Source organism: Anomaloglossus baeobatrachus, chromosome 1 (genome assembly GCF_048569485.1).
Source record: "Anomaloglossus baeobatrachus isolate aAnoBae1 chromosome 1, aAnoBae1.hap1, whole genome shotgun sequence".
Lineage (NCBI taxonomy): Eukaryota > Metazoa > Chordata > Amphibia > Anura > Aromobatidae > Anomaloglossus > Anomaloglossus baeobatrachus.
Window position 1 is genome coordinate 502,609,682 of NC_134353.1, and position 23,326 is coordinate 502,633,007.

General features: G+C 43.9%; 1 protein-coding gene across 1 annotated transcript; it reads left to right on the forward strand.

Moving 5' to 3' along the window:
* The first annotated feature begins 221 nt into the window (after positions 1-221).
* On the forward strand, positions 222-19,378 carry LOC142243662 (glyoxylate reductase/hydroxypyruvate reductase-like). Its single transcript, XM_075315796.1, has 9 exons — positions 222-351; positions 2,965-3,095; positions 6,189-6,261; positions 6,392-6,508; positions 7,524-7,612; positions 15,710-15,814; positions 15,901-16,036; positions 18,248-18,378; positions 18,965-19,378. Exons 1-9 carry the CDS (start codon positions 266-268, stop codon positions 19,093-19,095), a joined length of 999 nt encoding a protein of 332 aa, XP_075171911.1. The 5' UTR covers positions 222-265; the 3' UTR covers positions 19,096-19,378.
* Positions 19,379-23,326: the final 3,948 nt, after the last annotated feature.

Here is a 23,326-nt window from a genome sequence, read left to right on the forward strand (position 1 = left end):
TATATATATATATATATATATCTATCTATATATATATACACAGTATATAGTGCGTGGCTGGATAGAAATTAGTATATCTCTATTGTATGGGCCTTGCTTCTCTAGACAGCGTCGTGCTGTTCCTCCCACTCCACACCAGGTGGCACTGTTGCCTCATTCTCGGCTCTCTTTATGGGAAGGCTGTGCAGTTGACCTACAAGAGTCTCCTGTTTCCTGTGAGAAGGGCTCCTCCTTCTGGGACGCTTCTTCCTTGTCACTGCTGGGAATGAAAGCAGCTCAGCAGCTGATGAAGGTGTTTGTAAGTAGAAGGCTGCCCCCAGAAGGGCAGAAGCTCCTAGCCCAAGCGGGAAAGTAAGTGACACTCATGCCATTAGTAATGTGCTGTATAAGCCTCCTCCTCATCATTTGCACTATAATGTACATGTCTGTATATATGTGTTATTTGCAGTGGTGGTGGCGGCATAGGTTTGGCATAAGAAGAGTGCCAGCCTTACAGCACAAGCATATGCTTGTTATATGTTTTTGCTTTGCAGGCTTGCATGACATCCTTCACTTGGCAAATAACGCCATAACCATACATATTTTATTCGCCAATGTCCGCTGGGCACCGTATGGCATCACACACAACAGCCGAAGCTGGAACTTTGGTCGCACAGTGCTGAGTTTTCTGACTTCTACATGACTGGGCATCATTTTAACCACTTCGAGCTCTAGTCATTTTTCCCTCCCCCACAACTTTTATTTTTACTATCCGAGGGCTTGTGTTTGTCAGGACAAGTTGTAGTTTTGAATGATTTTATTAATTTCATAATGTATTAGCGAATGGGACAAAAATTCCGAGTGCAATTGAAGTGAAAAAATAAATGAACTGTTGATTTATTTTTTTGGAGGGGTGGGAAGGGTTTGCTTTTACAATGTTAACTTTGGTCTACAGGTAAGAACAGCTATGGGGATTTCTACTGATTGACTTGTAAAACTTTGCATAAAGAAATTTTGTATTATGAAGAAAAAAATTATTTATTCTGCCAATTTCTGAGAGCCATAAACATTTCGGTGAATAGAGATATAGGTTTCATTCGTACCATTTTGGGGTCCATACAGCATATGATCTTTTTTCCAATTTTTGGGGTGGGGAATTGTCAGCTTTCTGCCACACATGGCGTTTTGACGTTTATCATAAAAAGTTTTACTTTTGTCTCGTCTGACCAGAGCACCTTCTTTCACATGCTAGCTGTGTCCCCCTACATGGCATGTGGACCCAGCCTAAAGGTCCAGTCACACTAAACAACTTACCAGCGATCCCAACAACGATAGGGATCGCTGGTAAGTTGCTAGGAGGTTGCTGGTGAGATGTCACACTGCGACGCTCCAGCGATCCCACCAGCAACCTGACCTGGCAGGGATCGCTGGAGCGTCGCTACACGAGTTGCTGGTGAGCTCACCAGCAACCAGTGACCAGCCCCCAGCGCCGCGTGGAAGATGCTGCGCTTGGTAACTAAGGTAAATATCGGGTAACCAACCCGATATTTACCTTGGTTACCAGCGCACGCAGCTACACGTGCAGGGAGCAGCGCACACTGAGCGCTGGCTCCCTGCTCTCCTAGCTACAGCACACATCGGGTTAATTAACCCGATGTGTCCTGCAGCTACATGTGCACAGAGCAGGAGCCGGCACTGACAGTGAGAGCGGCTGAGGCTGGTATCAAAGGTAAATATTGGGTAACCAAGGACAGGGCTTCTTGGTTACCCGATGTTTACTGCGGTTACCAGCCTCCGCAGAAGCCGGCTCCTGCTGCCTGCACATTTAGTTGTTGCTGTCTCGCTGTCACACACAGCGATCTGTGCTTCACAGCGGGACAGCAACAACTAAAAAATGGCCCAGGACATTCAGCAACAACCAACGACCTCACAGCAGGGGCCAGGTTGTTGCTGGATGTCACACACAGCGACATCAGTAGCAACATCGCTGCTACGTCACAAAAGTTGTTCGTTAGCAGCGATGTTGCTAGCGATGTTGCTTAGTGTGACGGGGCCTTTACTTGTTCCTTAAAATCCTCCAAAAAATGCTCGAGTTCCCTATTAACTTCCATTATACTCAGGTATTCGAGCCACTCCCATCCGAATGTCCAAATGCTGATTATGATTACAGAGCATAGTAGTGCTCGCTTATCACTAGTCGTTATGAGTACGGAGTACCCAAGCATGGTAGTGCTCGCTCATCACTAGTCATTATGAGTACCGATCACCCAAGCATGGTAGTGCTCGCTCATCACTAGTCATTATGAGTACCGATCACCCAAGCATGGTAGTGCTAGCTCATCACCGAGCACCTGAGCATAGTAGTGCTCATTTATCACTAGTTGTTATGAGTACAGAGCACCTGAGCATGGTAGTGCTCACTCATCACTAGTCGTTACGAGTACCGAGCATGGTAGTGCTTGCTTATCACTAGTCATTATGAGTACCGATCACCCAAGTATGGTAGTGCTCGCTTATCACCACTTGTTATGAGTACAGAGCACCCGAGCATGGTAGTGCTCGCTTATTACTAGTCGTTATGAGTACAGAGCACCTGAGCATGGTAGTGCTCGCTTATCACTAGTCGTTACGAGTACCGAGCATGGTAGTGCTCGCTTATCACTAGTCATTGAGTACCGATCACCCAGGTATGGTAGTGCTCGCTTATCACTACTCGTTATGAGTACAGAGCACCTGGGCATGGAAGTGCTCACTCAACAAAAAAATAATGCACTAAAGAAAAAGCAGAAAAGAACTAAAACCTAATTTATGTAAGCAGCTTCTTTACTGCTAAGAGAGCAGCATGTGCAGAAAAAAATGCTGTAAAAATACAATGTGTGAACATAACCTAAAAATGACATCTTGGGGACACTGTGGCAACAAAAAATGTCAGTGCTGCCCATCATATGAACCCAGACTAAGACTTGAAACCTAATTATATTCTAGCTGTACTGTCCAGCAGTGGGATTCAGATGATCCTGTGCCACGGGCAGAACTGTTGAAAGGAGTTGCTGGGGCACATGGCTTGCTTTGTCTCTTATCAGACAAGATTGATACAGAGGTCTTAGACGCCGCTGGTAAGTTTTGATCATATCTATTGCACATACGGAATATGCATTTCTGGTTGTAACAAAAAAAAAAAAAAAGCATAGTTCATGAGCACATAAAATGTAACATGCAGGGTCCTCTCTGATAATTCATATTAGCACTCTATACAGTAATAATAATAATTAATAATAATTTTATTCATTTATATAACGCTATTAATTCCACATGCTTTACATACTTTGGCAACACTGTCCCCATTGGGGCTCACAATCTAAATTCCCTATCTGTATGTCTTTGGAGTGTGGGAGGAAACCGGAGGAAACCCACGCAAACACGGGGAGAACATACAAACTCCTTGCAGATAGTGTCCTTGGTGGGACTTGAACCCAGGACCCCAGCGCTGCAAGACTGCAGTGCTAACCACTGAGCCACCGTGCCGCCCTATTCTCGCTTATCACCACTTGTTATGAGTACAGAGCACCCGAGCATGGTAGTGCTCGCTTATTACTAGTCGTTATGAGTCCAGAGCACAGAATCAGTACTAGTCCAGTACAGTCCCTTTCAGATCTTAACATATGCACCAACCAGCCATAACATTAAAACCACTTGCCCATTATGTAGGTCCACTTTGTGGAATCAAAACTTTGACAAAAAAAAGAAAACAGGAAACAATAAAATAATGTATTTGGTACCTAATAAGTAGAGAAGAGCGATCGGTTTGCTGACAGCAAATAAACCGAACCTCCACTGGTCCGTGGCCCGAGGAGGTTTGGAATCACTGATTGGTTTGAGTCTCCGCCCACATTCAGTCAGCCATAAGCGGATCACTTCTGGGGTAGGGTGGGAGGAAAAAACATTTTTTTTTTGTTACACACTACATCTAATCAAGCTTTTGTTACTCCCAGTATGCGCCGTTCAAACACTGCAAGTGACTTGCACAGGGCTGAGCACCAAGCATAGCTGACCACAGCACTGCTCACCCAAGTAAAGTTAGCACGTAAGGCATTTGAACTCCGAACCTGATCTCTTTTTTTTAAGTTGGTATTCAGTTCAAAAACCGAACCTCAGGTTTGCTTATTACTTAATAATAAGTTGGCAACAACACAGTAGAAAAATAACCCCCCCCCCCCCCCACTAACACCTATCTTAGTTTTCTCAGTGTGTGAGATGTAATGATACTGCTCTGATATCCCGGTCTAACCTCCTGCATGATTAGAAAGCGCTGGAAGATTAGGACACAGATGACATATACCTTTCAGATAAGGTCCCTATAGGGGGAGTGTCAGCTTTCCTGCTTTCATAGTACAGTGAGCTGTGCTGAGCTATCCCCCTATCCACACTACATGAGATTACAACAAGCTACTCTTGTGTGAGATGTAAGGACACCCTGATTTGCTCTTACTGCACAACAGACATAAGTGCAAACTCCGTTCCAGCCAGAGATTGGGTGAGGGGCTATACAGCAGAGCTGACAGTGCAGAAGAGGAAAGCTGATAGAAGGGTCTGTAATGTGACACAACTAAACTCAGTTGCCCTTTCTAAACATACAGGAGATCAGAGCTCTATGATTAGCTCTCATCCAGGGAAACTTTAACTATTGTCGGGGCATGTTCTTTTGCAGGTATGTTGCTGTCTGGTTATGATTGGTTAGTGTCATAGTGAAAAGAAATACAAGCCCCCTGTGAAAACTATTAAGACCCACTTGAACTTAATGTTAACTCATTATGTGCCAAATTGCTAATATCATTGCAAAAAAAAAAAGAGGAAAAACTAAATCTATTACATAGTGTGTCCAATTCAACATGAAGAATTTGCTGATAGGTCCTAACAAATTTGACACATTTTCACTGTGGCGTATTGCTCATCAGAGACTGGAGTAACATTTCTGGCATAACTTTTAATGAATGTGATGGGTGGGGGCATTACTACATTCCATCCCACACCCTTAACCCCTACATCTCTTTTGGTAGAACTGCTACAAACTGGTATGTAAATGGCAAAAGTTGAAAAATTCCTGTCCAGCTCTGCGTTGTGCAATACCTTTATGATTTTAACACCCTATGAAGTGACAAAGCGCCAGCAGGGCAGGTGACCTGGTGTCTCACAGCACCCATGCTGCAAGGCGAAGCTCCCAAGGCTCCAGGCCGCACCGCCCTACTGACACGACACCACCACAACAGCTTCGCCTTGCTGCATGGGTGCTGTGAGGCACCAGGTCACATGCCCTGCTGGCGCTTTGTCGCTGCAGCAGTGGTTGGTGCACAGTGCCACACTACAAGGTTTAGAATAGGGACCCACTCAGAGGTTCGCCGTCACGTGGCAGTGGGCTTAATACAATCTGATCAGAATGGTAACAAAGAACCTCATGTTCTATTATTTAATTTTTTGCCTAACGGCTTTAGATCATTGTATTTTTGGGATGTGCGATCCGTGTTTTTTTCTACATAGTGTTACACCTTTATGATTTTTCAAAGTGTTTTACACCAGTTTTTTTATCAGCACCTTTGTGTTCTCACAATTTTATATCATAGCTAGTACTATTAGTTCTGCAGTAGCTCTTTAGTGGGCTCAGACCAGATGGACTTGCCTTTACTCTCCATATACATCAAAAAGACTTTTGCACTGTTCCTAGGCCTCCAGTTGGCCTTCCTTGGACCATTTTTATAGGTATCAACCACTCCACATATGACGTTTTGGATATGCTTTGACCCAATTGTCTGTCCACGGTAGTTTGTCCTATTTTACCAACATGCTAATCTCATGAACTCACCACTTCCTTCCAGATATATTCCACTACTTGACAGATGCCATTGTAAAGAGATGTTCAATGTTGACAATTTCCTCAATCAGTAGTATTAATTATATGGCTGATTGGTCTGGCTGTCTACTAAGGATATTGGTGCTGTCCATGGATATTTGAGCCTTAACAATTCTTAGAGCAACATGTCTTCAGGAGTGTGGGAAATTGCTGAAACTAGGATAAGGTGGCAATGGGATGTCTGAAGGCATATAATACCACCCCTTAGTCTACCTCTATTTATAACACATGGGATGGGCATATTCATAATTTCACGTTTCTGGATTATATCCATTCTCTAAAAATATTTTGTTTTAATTTGAAGGTCCAAACCTGAAGGTTATCAGTACATTATCTGTTGGTTTTGACCACCTGGCAGTGAATGAAATTAAAAAGCGGTATGTACCTTTAGCGTACAGGTAATTTTAAGACCTCTGTATTAAGATTTGTGAATAGCTCTTGTTGAAGGACCAATACTTATTTACTACTTATGGAAACATTAAGATGAAAAAGACTTGTCTATTACAGAGGAATCAGAGTAGGATATACTCCAGATGTTCTAACTGAGGCCACAGCGGAACTGAGCGTAGCCTTACTGCTGGCTACCTGCCGTCGTCTGCCAGAAGCCATACAAGAAGTCAAGACGTAAGCAGTTTATATCACCATGCCACTTGTGCAACATGGTTTTGTAACATTGTGAAGATAGCTGGTTATGGTGCTTTACTGTAGTGGGTGGGCCTACCCCCTACTAGTCTAGCATAGATAACCCGGCACTGTTGTTATTAAAAATGTTTTACTATTGTTCTATGATGTGTTAGGGCACCCCCTAGTGGCCGGGTGGGACGGCTGTTGCCACCGGGGAGGAGGAGTCGGCCGGATTGCTAGGCAAGGTCTGAATGTGTGTGAGACAGAAAGATCCGGGTCAGCGGAGAGTGAGCATCTGCAGCGGCAAGTGCGATTGTGTGAGCGGACCATCAAGGGACACCGGAGATAAGGAGGTGAACGCAACCTCAAAGCCTATTCTGCCGGTGTGGGTCCGGTGTATGCTTGGCTGAAGAGTGGAAGCCCGTAGGAAGTGGAGTACTTTGGGCATATTCCCACCAGAGGGTGCGTTTGGGCAGGGTGTCCCCAGCTCCACTAATATTGCCGGAATCTGCTGCCCGGAGTGTTTTATCTTTGAGAATAAATGTCGTTTTTATTGCATCTGGACTTTTGCCTGCAGCCTTTTTGTGCATCGGCCGATGAAGACACCGACATACACTCTCTCAACATTAAAGAAGTGATGAAGCCAGGGATGTGCCTTGAATACAGTGCTGCCACGACTACACAGCCAGAGGCCTCCCTGGCTGGTCCCTTCATTACCATTAGACTATATACACATTGCATTATGTAAATGCTTGCATCTCATTGTATACACCAAACACGCCCAAGGACCCCCATGGGGCAGAAATGAACACCTGTTATCATCACACAATTAGGAAGTAGGTTTTAATTGAATAAAATTGAGCAGAAATTCATAAAAATAAAAATTATTTGATGCAGAAAGTTTGTTATTACAAAATTGTGTAACTTCTAATTTTTCAATAAATATTCACTAATTATACTGTTTGTTTTTTACTGAAACTAATATCTCTTTAATGTCTTGACTTTTTATTTAAAGGGGAGGATGGAAATCATGGGCACCAATGTGGATGTGTGGCTATGGACTATCCAACAGCACAGTGGGAATCATTGGTTTAGGCCGAATAGGTAACACCTTTTAATTACATTCTAAAGGGTTTTACCAGAATAATAAATCCATTTTACAAACATAAATCTGTGTAAAAGATAATGTAAAAAAACTATTCAAATGCAATTAATTTTAAAAAAAATGTATATTTTTCTGTTGCAGGTTTACTTATATACAGTTATATATAGTTGTGCTCAAAAATTTACATACCCCGGCAGATTTTTTTGCTTTCTTGGCTTATTTTCAGAGAATATGAATAACACAAACTTTTTCTACAGTCATTGTTAGAGGTTGGGTGAAGTCGTTTATTGTCAAACTACTGTGTTTTCTCTTTTTAAATCATTAACAACCAAAAATATCCAAATGATCCTGATCAAAAGTTCACATACCCGAGTTCTTAACCCCTTCAGCCCCCGAGCACTTTCCGTTTTTGCATTTTTGATTTTTGCTCCCCTTCTTCCGAGAGGCGTAACTTTTTTATTTTTCAATCAATCTTGCCATATGAGGGCTTGTTTTTTGCGGGATGAGTTGTACTTTTAAATGAAACCATAAGTTTTACCATATAGTGTACTGGAAAACGGCAAAAAAATTCCAAGTGCGGAAAAATTGCAAAAAAAGTGTGATTGTACAATAGTTTTTGGGATAATTTATTCACTGTGTTCACTATATGGTAAAAGTGAGATATCTATGAGATGCCTCAGGTCAGTGCGAGTTTGTAGACACCAAACATGTATAGGTTTACTTGTATCTAAGGGGTTAAAAAAAATTCACAAGCTTGTCCAAAAAACGTGGCGCTTGTTTTGCGCCACTTTCCAAAACCCTTAGTGTTCTCATTTTTCAGGATCTGAGGCTCAGTGATGGCTTATTTTTTGCGTCTCGACCTGACGTTTTTAACGGTACCATTTTTGCGCAGATGCTACGTTTTGATCGCCTGTTATTGCATTTTGCGCAAAATTTGCGCCGACCAAAAAACTTAATTTTGGCGTTTGGAATTTTTTTGCCGCTACGCCGTTTACTGATCAGATTCATTGATATTATATTTTGATCGGGCATTTCTGAACGTGGCGATACCAAATATGTGTGTATTTTGTATTTTTTTAACCCTTTAATTTTCAATGGGGTGAAAGGGGGGTGATTTGAACTTTTTAGGTTTTTTTTATTTTTTCTAATTTTTTAAAACTTTTTTTTTTACTTTTTTTTTTTTTTTTTTATATTTTACTAGTCCCCCTAGGGGGCTATAGCGATCAGCAATCCGATCGCTCTTCACTATCTGCAGATCTCAGCTACAGAGCTGAGAACTGCAGATTTGCTGCTTTACTTTCAATGCCGGCTGTATTCCGGCATTGAGAGGAAGTGAGTCATGTTAGCTACAGGCGTCATCACATGACCCTGTGCTACCATGGCAACCACCGAAAGTCACGTGATCATGTCACGTGACTTCCGGTGGGGGCGGGGTAAGTGACTGTCATGGCGGTGCCCATATACATATCGCTGCCAGATTTTGGCAGCGAAATGTAAGGGGTTAATGGCCGTGGGTGGAAGCGATTCCACCAGCAGCTAGCAGGCACACATGTCAGCTGTTGATAACAGCTGATATGTGCACGGATCGTGGCCGCCTGCAGGGGGCGGGGCTTACCGGTACACGATCCATGACGTACCCAGTACGTCATGGGTCGTTAAGGGGTTAATACCGTGTATTGCCCCCTCTCAATGACAGCTTAGTCTTTTGTGGTAGTTGTGGATGAGGCTCTTTATTTTCTCAGATGGTAAAGCTGCCCATTCTTCTTGGCAAAAGCCTCAATTTCCTGTAAATTCCTGGGCTTTCTTGCATAAACCGCACACTTGAGTCAGGAGACTGAGATGGCCACTCCTGAACCTTCACTTTGTTCTGCTGTAGCCAATCACAGGTCGACTTGGCCTTGTGTTTTGGATCGTTGTCATGTTGGAACATCCAAGTATGCCCTATGCGCAGCTTCTGAGCTGAGGAGTTGAAATTTGCCTCCAGTATTTGCTGATAACATGCTGCATTCATCTTTCCTTCAACTTTGACCAAGTTTCCTGTGTCTTTGTAGCTCACACATCCCCACATCATCAGCGATCCACCTCTGTGCTTTACAGTAGGAATGATGTTAGTTTCATCATAGGCTTTGTTGACACCTCTCCAAATGTAATGTTTATGGTTGTGGCCAAAAAGTTTGATTTTGGTCTCATCACTCCAAATTACTTTGTACCAGAAGTTTGGAGGCTTGTCTGTGCTGTTTGGCATATTGCAGGCATTTGCGCAGTAATGGCTTTCTTCTGGTGACTCGACCATGCAGCCCATTTTTCTTCAAGTGCCTCCTTATTGTACATCTTGAAACAGCCACACAACTAGTTTTCAGTGACTCCTGTTTTTCAGTTGATGTTATTTGCAGGTTTCTCTTTGCATCCCGAACAATTTTCCTGGCAGTTGTGGCCGAAGTTTTTGTTGGTCTACCTGATTGTGGTTTGGTTTTTACAGAGCCCCTGATTTTTCATTTGTTAATCACAGTTTGAACACTGCTGACTGGCATTATCAATTCTTTGGATATCTTTTTGTCTCCCTTTCCTGTTTTATACAGTTCAACTATCTTTTCCCATAAATCTGTTGACAATTCTTTTGCTTTCCCCCTGACTTACATCCAGAAACATCAGTGGCTGGATGAATGATGCAAGAGTCTGTCTGGATCCTAGAAAATCACTCCGCTTTTATGCCTACACACTAATTACAAGCAAACAGGTCACAGGTGAGGATGTTACCTTTTATTAGCCATTCAAACTCTTTTGTGTCAACTGTGCATGTTATCGGGCCAAAATCACTGGGGTATATGAACTTTTGATCAGGGTCATTTGGATGTTTTTGGTTTTCATTATGATTTTAAAAAGAGAAAACACAGTAGTTTGACAATAAATGGCTTCACCCAACCACTAACCGTGAGTGGAAAAATAGATTGTGTTATCATTCATATTCTCTGAAAAAAAGGCCAAGAAAGCAAAAAATCTGCTGGGGTATGTAAACGTTTGAGCACAACTGTAGCATGATCACAAAATGAAATATAAAGTAGTCCAGCACTTGGAGATTACAATCTTTTGTAACTTTACTCCTCTTTATTTATAAAATGTCTATGTTGGCATTAGCAGGCTTCTCCTGCTCTAGCCGAGCGTGCACAGATGTTTTTCAGTAGTAAATGGGTTCTGTGTGTGGCGACCAGGAAGCACATGTAACCCACTGGGGAGTAGCATTCTTAAAAGGGAATGTGTCAGTAGCATCAACCCTCCTAACGTTGCCTATATGGGCATGTAAGTCAAAAGAAGATTAATATAATTATATCTGATCTGCGATTTGATGTCTTATTCTAGAGAAATTCATGTTTTTCTTACATGTAAATGAGCTGTTTCAGGCAGGACACTAATTTTCTGAGAATCTGCCTCCACAAATTATTTTATATGAAAGAGGGCATTACAAGTGTGAGACATGTAACGACTAACACTTTGCTGTCATAATGACACAGCTATACTGTGAGATCAACTAACCCAGTAAAGCAGAGCAAACACAGTAAAGCAGAAGTAAATTTCGTCTCATTACAAACATTTGGAGCAGAACATGTCCTCTCATAGTGCTGTCAGATCTGCTGCAGAGCTGTGCCTTATTATAACTAGCAGAGTACAGCAGAGCTGAACCATGTCTCATTACAAATACATGTTCAATGATGTTAGCTCTTACACCACACTGGCTGCCAGTGATATGGAAGCTGAAGCAGTATGAGAAGACACCTGTAGTATAAAACAGGTTGTGATGGTGGGATATGGGGTGAGGTGTATCTTGCTGTACAGATTCCTATATTAAGCTTGGTTCACTGTCTTATTTGTACTGATTTTGTGTACATTGTATTGTTTGTAAGTAATCACCCCCTATAGTGCAAGGTTATAATCTCTTGAGGCGCTTCCGTCCCTGGATGTGTGGGGGGAGGTGGGCCTAGAGACCTTTTTGCTTACCTGGGGCAGTCAGTCTGTTTGAGAACTTGAAGGAAGAAGGATTGACTCTCTGGGAGAAGCTGAGACTTCTCAGACCTGGACATTTATCAGTTACTGGACTATATTTGTGTTACTGGACTAATTTTACCCTCTGTTTTGTGGATTGTTATGGACTATTTGCTTTTCTTGGAATAGAATAAATGCTCTTTGGATTGTACCGCCATCTCTCGCTCTGTTGATTGTGTGATATGGGAGAAGGACCCCGTGACAACTGGTGGCAGCGGTGGGATCAACAGAGCACAGTCCAATGGAGATCCACCCACAGAGTGAGTACAGAGACTGGACCATATCCAGTCTACAGGAGAGAGCCAGAGATCTGGGCCCGAGCTACCAGGGACTGAGTAAAGAAACCTTAATTGATCTACTGGTGGATGCGAGCCAGTCCACTTCCTCCCAGATGTCTGACGGACAAGCACTGGGGACGGGGATCCTTGTCCCAAAAAGCCAGTGTTTGGTGTGGTTTGAAGAAGAAATGGCAGCTCTTGGCCCCGATGTATCTCAGGAATATAAGGAGCAGGCTGCTCACCTAGCACAGAGGAGACAAGAAGCAACGGAGTTCGACAGAGGGAGTAATGTGAGTTGGAGTGTAAACCCAGTGATCCGGGAGCCTGCACGGATCACCCGGGCGGACTTCAAGCCATTCACACCACTCCATACCACCCGCAGACCAATGGACTATGTGAACGCTTTAATGGAACCCTCAAAAATATGCTGCGGGCTTTTGCTGTCATTGAAAAGGACTGGGAAAAATACCTGCCGCATCTCCTCTTCGCATATCGAGAGGTTCCCCAGGAGTCCACAGAGTTCTCACCCTTTGAACGGAAGGTCCGTGGTCCTCTCGCTCTACTGAAGGAACACTGGGAGGGAGATGTCTCAGACACCAGAGTGCCTGTACTTCCCTATGTCCTGGAGTTCCAAGACTGTCTCACCAAGTTAGCTACCTTGGCTAAAGAACACCAGCGAACGGCCCAGTCCAGACAAAAGACCTGGTATGACCGTAAAGCCAGGACCAGGGAATTTATAGAAGGACAACAGGTGCTCATGATTATTGCTTCCCCTGCCAACAAGCTTCAAGCAACGTCTCAAGGCCCTTATCAGGTTGTCAAGAAAGTTAATGACACTAACTACATCATTGCCCTGGACCCTAGTGGTCGACGACAAAAGACTGTCCACATCAATATGCTGAAAGAATATGATGACCGATCTCTGCCTGTGCTGGCCATCTGCTACCCCCCCTAGTGATAACTCCGAAGACTAGTATCTCCCCGATCTTCTTCAGGTCACCCAAGTGGGAGGATCCCTGGAACACACTTATCGGATATACAAAAGGACAATATCTCTGTACTAAGACCAAGGGCTTCTGCTTTCTCCTCAAAGCCGGGCCGAACTACTCTCACCAGCCACCATGTGGAAACCTCCGGACAACGCCCCATCCAGCAGGCAGCCTACCGGGTCCCAGAGGCTGTTCAAGGCATGATAAATACTGAACTGGAGGAGATGAAACAACTGGGGGTTATTCAGCCATCTCACAGCCCCTGGGCCTCTCCTGTTATTCTGGTCCCCAAAACGGATGGTACAACGAGATTCTGTGTGGATTACCGGAGATTAAACGATGCCACAAAGAGTGATGCTTACCCCGTGCCCAGGATTGATTATCTATTGGATAGTCTAGCTATTGCCCAATTTGTAACCACGCTAGACTTGAGTAAGGGGTACTGGCAGATACCCCTAACGGAGGACGCTCGGGAGCGCTCCGCCTTTATTACTCCCTTTGGACTATTTGAGTTCCTGGGAATGCCCTTTGGGATGAAAAATGCCCCCGCTACCTTCCAGTGACTAGTTGGAACAATGTCAGCACTTTGCCTGTGCTTATATGGACGATATTGCCAATTTAAGATGGTCCTCCCAGGTTGTGCTGAAACACTTGGCCATAGTGCTGGACCGAATCCTGACTGCAGGACTGACCATTCGCCCTGATAAATGCCAGTTGGGGATGGCTGAGGTGAAGTACCTCGGGCACAGAGTAGGGGGAGGGACTCTAAGGCCTGAGCCCGCTAAGGTGGAAGCCATTAGTAACTGGTGTAGACCCCAGACTAAGAAGCAGGTACTTGCTTTTTTGGGGACTGCGGGTTACTATAGAAAATGTGTTCCTAATTTCAGCACCTTGGCCAAGCCCCTAACCGACCTGAGCCGCTAGAACATGCCTAGGAATGTTACGTGGAGAACTGCATGCGAGGATGCCTTCTCAGCATTAAAGACTGCCCTTATCACTGCTCCTGCCTTGGCCGCCCCGGACTATAAGCGCAGGTTCCTCGTGCAGACAGATGCGTCCACATTTGGGATTGGGGCAGTTATTAGCCAGGTGAACGACGCTGGGGAGGAATACCCAGTCGCTTTTGTCAGTCGAAAACTATTGGATCGAGAGGTTGCCTATACCACCATCGAAAAGGAGTGCCTTGCCATTGTATGGGCACTGAAAAAACTGCAACCTCACTTGTATGGCAGAGACTTTACAATTCTGACAGACCACAACCCCCTCACATGGCTGAACCGCATTGTAAGGGGACAATGGACAATTACTGCGGTGGAGCTTGTCCTTACAACCCTACAGCTTTTCCATCCAATACAAGCGTGGAAGTCAACACCAGAACGTTGATGGACTGTCCCGGCCGGCAAGAAGAACCATAGACTATTCACAGCTGAGCAACATGGACTTAAGTGAGGTGGCCAGAGGTCTGTGTAAACCTCATGGCATACTCACTTATTCGGAAGGAGGGAGAGGTTGTGATGGTGGGATATGGGGGGGAGGTGTATCTTGCTGTACAGATTTCTATATTCAGCTTGGTTCACTGTCTTATTTGTACTGCTTCTGTGTACATTGTATTGTTTGTAAGTAATCACCCCCTATAGTGCAAGGTTATAATCTCTTGAGGTGCTTCCGTCCCTGGGTGTGGGGGGAGGTGGTCTTAGAGACCTTTTTGCTTACCTGGTGCAGTCAGTCTGTTTAAGAACTTGAAAGGGAACCTGTCACCTAGAATATGCATTCTGACCTATCAGCAGACGCATGTGTGACCTAATTTGACCTCCCTACCCATCCCTGTGTTATAAAATTGTATAATATGAAAGTAATAAACGTTTTATTACCTTCATATATCCTATGTAAATTAGAGAGCTTCTGTTCACAGGGGTGGCGCCTTGCCCTTGCATACTTTACGTGTATCATGCCCCTGTGGGCGTGATACCATGGAGTTACATGAGCGATGTCACCGTCGCTCATTCTATCCTTCGCACGTTTACACTGACTATTGCGGCAGGGTTCTCTTCCGGGTTCTCCTTGTCAGTTCCAGACGCGCACTGCGCGTCTGAAGCCGGCGCGTGAACACCCGTAAAAGAAGCCTGCCACAATGCGCGCAGGATAGAATGAGCGATGATGACGTTGCTCATGTGACTCCATGGTATCACGCCCACAGGGGCGTGATACCACGGAAAATATGCAGACGTCCATAGGGCAAGACGCTGCCCGTGACCAGAAGCTCTCTAATTTACATAGGAAATATGAAGGTAATGAAACGTTTTTTATTATTTTCATATTATACAATTTTACAACAAAAGGATGGGTAGGGAGGTGTAATTAGGGCACACATGAGTCTGCTGATAGGTCAGAACGCATATTCTAGGTGACAAGTTCCCTTTGAAGGAAGAAGGATTGATCCTCTGGGAGAAGCTGAGACTTCTCAGACCTGGACATTTATCAGTTACTGGACTAATTTTACCCTTTTTGTGGATTATGTTATGGACCATTTGCTTTGCTTGGAATAAATGCGCTTTGCATTGTACCGCCATCTCTCGCTATGTTGATTGTGTGATATGGGAGAAGGACCCCGTGACAAGCTCTCCTGTTCATTTTAATACCGTAGTTAAATATTTTAATATATTGGCGCTGCTCGTTTAAGCACAAACTGCCAGGCGTTTTGCTATTACCTACCTTAATCTTTGAAAAACATTTAAAAAGTGATTTTAGATGAGAACATATGAATTTATATTTTCCATCTTTCTGCCATAAGGAATGGCTATTGCCCAACGCCTCAAACCTTTTGGAGTGAAAAAGTTCTTGTACACAGGACGCCAGTCTCGACCTGAACGTGCTGCAGAGGTCGATGCAGAATATGGTAATTGTATGGACAGATTTTGTTTGCTTCCCTATAAGATGCTTATTCAATCATATTTATAGCTATCTTTTAACATATATTATTAGTGTCTTGTGAGAAGCTTACAGAAGATTCAGATTTTGTCATTGTGTCTTGCTCTTTAACTCCTGAGACCGAGGGGTTGTGCAACAAGGATTTCTTTAGCCGAATGAAAAAAACATCAGTTTTCATTAACATAAGTCGGTAAGTTAGTACAGGTAACTATTCAGACTATATAAGAACATTATGACAAATTATGATCAGCATCTAAAGGCCCCGTCACACTAAGCAACCTCGCTAGCAACATCGCTGCTAACGAACAACTTTTGTGACGTAGCAGCGATGTTGCTAGTGATGTCGCTGTGTGTGACATCCAGCAACAACCTGGCCCCTGCTGTGAGGTCGTTGGTTGTTGCTGAATGTCCTGGGCCATTTTTTAGTTGTTGCTGTCCCGCTGTGAAGCACAGATCGCTGTGTGTGACAGCAACAACTAAATGTGCAGGCAGCAGGAGCCGGCTTCTGCGGAAGCTAGTAACCACAGTAAACATCGGGTAACCAAGAAGCCCTGTCGTTGGTTACCCGATATTTACCTTTGTTACCAGCCTCCGCCGCTCTCACTGTCAGTGCCGGCTCCTGCTCTGTGCACATGTAGCTGCAGGACACATCGGGTTAATTAACCCGATGTGTGCTGTAGCTAGGAGAGCAGGGAGCCAGCGCTAAGCATTGTGCGCTGCTCCCTGCTCTGTGCACATTTAGCTGCAGTACACATCGGGTAATTAACCTGATGTGTGCTGTAACTAGGAGAGCAAGGAGCCAGCGCTAAGCGGTGTGCGCTGCTCCCTGCTCTGTGCACATGTAGCTGCAGCACACATTGGAAAATTAACCCGATGCATGCTGTAACTAGGAGAGCAGGGAGCCAGCGCTCAGTGTGCGCTGCTCCCTGCTATCTGCACGTGTAGCTGCGTGCGCTGGTAACCAAGGTAAATATCGGGTTGGTCACCCGTTATTTACCTTAGTTACCAAGCGCAGCATCTTCCACGCGGCGCTGGTCACTGGTTGCTGGTGAGCTCACCAGCAACTCGTGTAGCGACGCTCCAGTGATCCCTGCCAGGTCAGGTTGCTGGTGGGATCGCTGGAGCGTCGCAGTGTGACATCTCACCAGCAACCTCCTAGCAACTTACAAGCGATCCCTATCGTTGTTGTGATCGCTGGTAAGTTGCTTAGTGTGACTGGACCTTAAAGCATGTGGCAGATAGTCAAGCACTCACTAATCAGGCTTTATGTTGACATTTCAATATATCCAAATTAAGTTACTATAGTAGAGCATAGTAAACAGCGGTTTGATTTACTTCCTTCAATCATCTACACTTGACTTCCAAAGGTAAGTGTCGATTGATGGGGGTACTTCACTAGTTAAAGGTTTGTTCCTAAAATAACAAAATATTCTCTACCCATAGTATAGTAGGTAATGCACTGATAGTTGGGGATCCGACTGCTGGAACACAAAACAATCCCGGACATGGGACTCTGCAGAGCTTAATTTTGAATGGACCAGAGGTTGTCTATGGATCACCAGTAAGAGCAGTACCATGTTATAGGGATTGCTTATTTTTGGAACCAACCCTTTACCGATTCAATTAGAACTGAAAAATATTTTGTCTAAGGGTACTGTTCCACTTGCAGTTTGCACAAACGAGTGCAATCCGATAAAACATCAGACTGCACTCGCACCAGTGCAAAACTATGGGGCAGTGTCCATCTGCGATTGATTTCTCATGCCACATCGGCATGAGAAATTAATCGCAGCATGCTGCGTTTTGCAGAGTCTCGGCTCATGCACCCCCATACAAGTCTATGGGAGCGTGTGAAACATTGCACTGCACTCACATGTAATCCGGCTGCAGTGCGATCTACGCAGAGACAGGCAGCGGAGGAGATGGGGAGAAACTGCTCCCCCCTCTTCTCCGCAGCTGTGATACAAGCAAGATCAGATCACAGTTACATGACCCATGGCTGACGGTCGCAGCAGAGGGTCATTAGCATATCCCTTCTGATACTCTCACGTCGAAAGCCATGCGCAAGTGGAACCATACCCTAAAGGAAAAACTTGTCCAATATGTGGTAAGTCCAACTGGTGAAAACCTTAACAATTACAGTCAATCCAGACGCTACACATTTGTCCTGCAGTGGGAAGAGTAGATTTACACATCAGTCATTCTTATGTAATAATTAGATGTGCACCATGGTTGGTTGACCCAACACTAAAACATCAATATGCCTTTAATCAGACACTTAATAATTGCTGTGGAAGCTTATATTTTGTATAAGTCTAGAAATCTTACTGTATATGCTTTTTATAATTTGGCCACACGACATAAGACGAAGATACTAACAGGTGTGAATACCCTTTTCTAGAGGCTCTGCGGTAAACCAAGACGACTTGTACCAAGCTCTGGTCTCTGGGCAGATCGCAGCTGCTGGTTTGGATGTAACGACTCCTGAACCTCTGCCAACAAACCACCCACTTCTCAGCCTCAAAAACTGTGGTAATGGTTATATACTTTTACATATCTTGCAATAAATATTATATAGATTGCTTATATTTAACCCCATATTGACCACGCCCATATGGAGTTAACCATATAACGTCAGTTTATATGGTAACAACTCTACACATTTTTGATTTTGACATTGTTTTTTTCTGACACATTGTGAGCAGAGCAAATAACTAAGGTTTTCCCACAATTTACCGGGCGCCGGGGGTCCAATGGGTCACAAGAACAGCGTGGGGGCATGAAGTAGAAAGCACAGTACCATAGCCAGTGAATGGAATGACAGGGCACATGCTTGACCGCTGTTCTAGTGATCAGTAGAGGCTGATCAAACACTGTCACCTATTCTGAAGGTAATAAGTGGGGCAAAGCCCCATATAGGACCCTAATGCAATGTAATACTATCATGTCTCTTCATCTACTGTCACTCCATTCATGCTGCCCATACTGCATTAATCAGAGCCTGGCCGCACAATCCTCCTGCCTGTGGACTGGGCAGCATTAATCTAGTGACTGGTTCCATGTAAAATACTAAAATCCTTGAAGATAAATAAGCTACTTTTTCTTTTTATGTCTACAGTCATTCTACCCCACATTGGAAGTGCCACCTACAGTACGCGGAACACCATGGCTATCCTTGCAGTGAATAATCTACTGAAAGGCCTGGCTGAGGAGGACATGCCTAGTGAACTTAAGATCGGAGCTCCATGAAATACAGACTAGTACCTTACAAAGAAGACAGTAACCAACCCAATACACTGTTTGTAGAATGGCTATTAATTACCATCTGTCATTTTAGTAAACATATTCAATAACTAAGCTGTTAGTCTATTTCTGGCTCATAAATTGTATTAATAAAGGAAGAATATTTCAAGTCATGATCCTCTATGAGGGTAACATAGACAACATGAAGACACTAGAAAGTGAACCCCATCCATCTTGTTAATTACAACTTGTACTCATTTTTTGCTAAATAAAGATAAGTTGTAATTGCAATCAGAATTTATTTTTTATTAAATGCAAGGCAGGTATACATCTATTATACTTACAACATACAGAACACTAGCATAAATAATCATTTGTGACTTCTTTCTGACTAAATATCCAAATGGCAAATTCCTCCAGAGAAACTTAGTGTGTTAGTCTCCTCCTTTGGTGTTAGTCTCCTCTTTGGTGTTAGTTTATTATGTTACATATACCGTTACTACAGGACATTCATGTGAGCTGGTTACACCAAAAGCCCTAAAACCTGTGTAACCAATTTTATATGTCAAAATGGTCTCATATTTCTCATGTAGAAGGCAGATCTGTTCCAACAGGATAGATCTGATAACCAAAAAGCAGCTTCCAGATATCTGGAGGGCTTAGGCTTTATTTCCAATCATGTAGCGGACCATGGTTTTTTCCCTCCAACATGGTAGTGAAAGATCAAAAGAAAACTAATGCCACAAGTGATTACACAGATTTCTAGGAGATAATTTCAGATAATCAACAGATTGGTCATGGAGCTGAGTAAAAGGGTGCAAGCAGCATTTTTAGATTCAGCTATGAACAATGGACCATTGCATGTCTCTGTATCTATATCAGGCATGAAATAACTGAGGAGCAATCTGTAGGCTGCAGCCTGGTGAATGGTCACAATATGCACACACGACTCCAGTGTATGCCCAATCTGAGCCAGCAAGGAGCGAGATGTATTTGCATACTTGTGGTCAAATGCCGATTATATTCCTCCGCTTCACTCAATTCTCTTCTCTTGAAAAGTAGGATGAGACTAGATGCCACAATTATTCAATTCGCAGTCAACACACCAATTCATTTTACTATGCTGTGTTATAGCTGTTAATAGTGAGCCAGCTCCCCAAAAAGCAATTTAGTTGTGTAGTCCCATCAGAGGAGCATCAGAAACTACCACAGCCATGACTGTTGTGTGAATGATATATATTTTTATATATTACTTGGGATGAGAGAAGTGGTTCATAATGTAACTGTATCCAATAGTTTGACCATTACACGAAACAAGTGAAGCTTTTTGGCCTCATTTCCAAGGCTCTTAAATTCTTGTTGAAGACCAACAAGTGGTGGTCTTCAACAAGAGAACACCACTCATGAAAAATACCTACAGCAACATCATATGGCATACTGTGTCCATTCCGTTTGGCCAAATCTAAAGCACTATAAAACTTTTTATTGGGATCTAAGTTTGGTGTTAAAAAAATAAAACAAGAACCGTGGAGTTCTGGGTCTTGGGGAGATATGGGGGTTTAATATTATTACATTTATTATAGAAAAATTAGTCGAGATTCATAAAAGCTTAATACAGGCCCTTTTTGTGTTCCTAGTAAGGTTGCAGATGCTAGCCCAACATCAGGTCTGATCACTGTCATGTCCATATAATGCTGTTCATTCAGCTGATCAGATCCACAGTCCGGATGGTATTTGCACCCAGAATATGTTCATATTACACAAAACTGAAACCTCAGAACAAGTCTTTTCCACAGAACCTTTTCAAGCACCTGTAGGTGAACTAGTAGATGTAGAAAAGGCACCTTTAGTTACTTAAAGGTGGGATGGACAACAAACTTTAAAAAGGACCATCCGCCCTGCTAGGTTGAAAAATCCTAAAGATAGCAAACGTTAGAGGGATCTGGTTGAAAATCCAGCTTGCAAATTCGATTTTGTGAAAAAAATACATCAAACATGTACATAACCAGTCTGTTTCTTTGCATTTATATAAATGCCTTCAGGGAGTCAGGGCTGAAGGTTACTATGTAGGATCTTGTGTCCAGAGTGGAGAATGTTTCTGAATCGTCTCTTGTGTTGGAGAACCACTCCTACACTACACAGACAAGAAAATACACGGATTTGAATTCTACGGTGTAATCTTTAGTTTGCCCTGTATTAGTGCTGCAGGGATATTGAAAACAAGCTGTGGTTCGCCTTAAAGATTATGGTGAACGAGTGTAAACAAGTTGCCAATACCATGATGAATGAGCAACACACTTGTTCATTGGGTGAAATATTGAGTGCCACTGGTTGGTCCATGTAAACAGACCCTTAAAGGGAACCTGTCAGCAGAAATTTCGCCCAAAAGCTAAAAGATTCCCCCTCTGCAGCTCCTGGGCTGCATTCTAGAAAGGTCCCTGTTATTATTGTGCCCCATGTGAGACCAAAATAAAGAGTTTATAAAGTGGTACCTTTTTGTATTCAGATTCTGTAAATGTGACACGGGGGCGGGCTCTCTACCATCCGTTATTCTGCCTCCTGGTCCTGTATGCCGCCCCCATCGCTCCTTTCCATAGCTGATGCACCGCCCACTGCTCCAGCCATCCCCGCGCATGCCCAGTGCCAGTCTCACGGGACTGAGCAGTGTGACCGCTGGTGACGTGTGTGCAGGCAAGTGATTATGAGCGGGGCTGTGATTGTTATCAGCAAGTACCCGCCCATAATCTCGTGAGCGCGCAAACCTCTCCAGCGGTCACACTGTGCTCAGGGTAGTGCTAGACTGTATGGGCTGCTTCCAGGGATGACGTCCCCTTTGTCACGTGATAGTATTTTGAACACGCCCCTATCACGTGACAAAGGGGACGTCATCCCTGGAAGCAGCCCATACAGTCTAGCACTACCCTGAGCACAGTGTGACCGCTGGAGAGGTTTGCACGCTCACGAGATTATGGGCAGGTACTTGCTGATAACAATCACAGCCCCGCTCATAATCACTTGCCTGCGCACACGTCACCAGCGGTCACACTGCTCAGTCCGGTGAGACTGGCACTGGGCATGCGTGGGGATGGCTGGAGCAGTGGGCGGTGCATCAGCTATGGAAAGGAGCGATGGGGGCGGCATACAGGACCAGGAGGCAGAATAACGGACGGCAGAGAGCCCGCCCCCGTGTCACATTTACACTATCTGAATACAAAAAGGTACCACTTTATAAACTCTTTATTTTGGTCTCACATGGGGCACAATAATAACAGGGACCTTTCTAGAATGCAGCCCAGGAGCTGCAGAGGGGGAATCTTTTAGCTTTTGGGCGAAATTTCTGCTGACAGGTTCCCTTTAAAGTGTTTCAAAGATTGAAGCAGTTCACAAGAGATCCCAAGGGAGCATTTTTTGATATCAAAGGACTCTTGTAACAAGTGGAGACTATCGAAAACCTCTTTAACGGGGTTGTCCACTCTTTTAATGAAAGTTTGTAGTCTATTTGATTGCAGAGTACTGAATGATTACAGTGTTCGTTAGTGTTGACAATAAAAGCGGGCAGTCATGTGACAAGTATGCAATTTGCTTACATTCAAACATGTGCTGATTATAGGCGTTCGAGCTCGCTCAATACAAGTGAATTGAGCAAGGCAGAGCACGTCTTTGTCAGAATGTCGCATACTTATGGTCCATTGACCGCAAGCTGTAGGGATTTAGAATTCTACAGGCACAGTGAGGGCAGTCTTTCATCAGATCGGACAGCCCCTTAAAAGGGAATATGCTGTGATTTTTTTTTTTATTGTATTAACTATTGAGTATATAAATTTTTGAAATAATTTACAAATTGAAATGTCCTATTTTAACACTTTATTTTTTTTCTGCAGCCACTGAGGGCTCCCACTTTCATTTGCTGGTGTGTAAATGTCTGAACACGACTCTTAACTCAAACATGGCAGCCCTGGGGCATAGGAGACTGCGGTTGGTGTCCGACCCCATCTCCTGCATTGTGGCAGTCTGCAGCTGTGACTTGGGTAAAAGACAGGCGCCATTTTTTTGTAGCACAGCGTGTGCTGTGGTTAGTTTTTCCCTGTCACTCAGTGATCAGCAAGTGTGTTGACATGAGACGTGGAATACGGGGGAGCAGAGATGACCACAAAGGGAGAGCTGGGACCAAAGGATGCAGTGAGATCACAGCAGTGATCAGCAGTCTGACATTGTACTACTGTCAAGCTACAAAGCT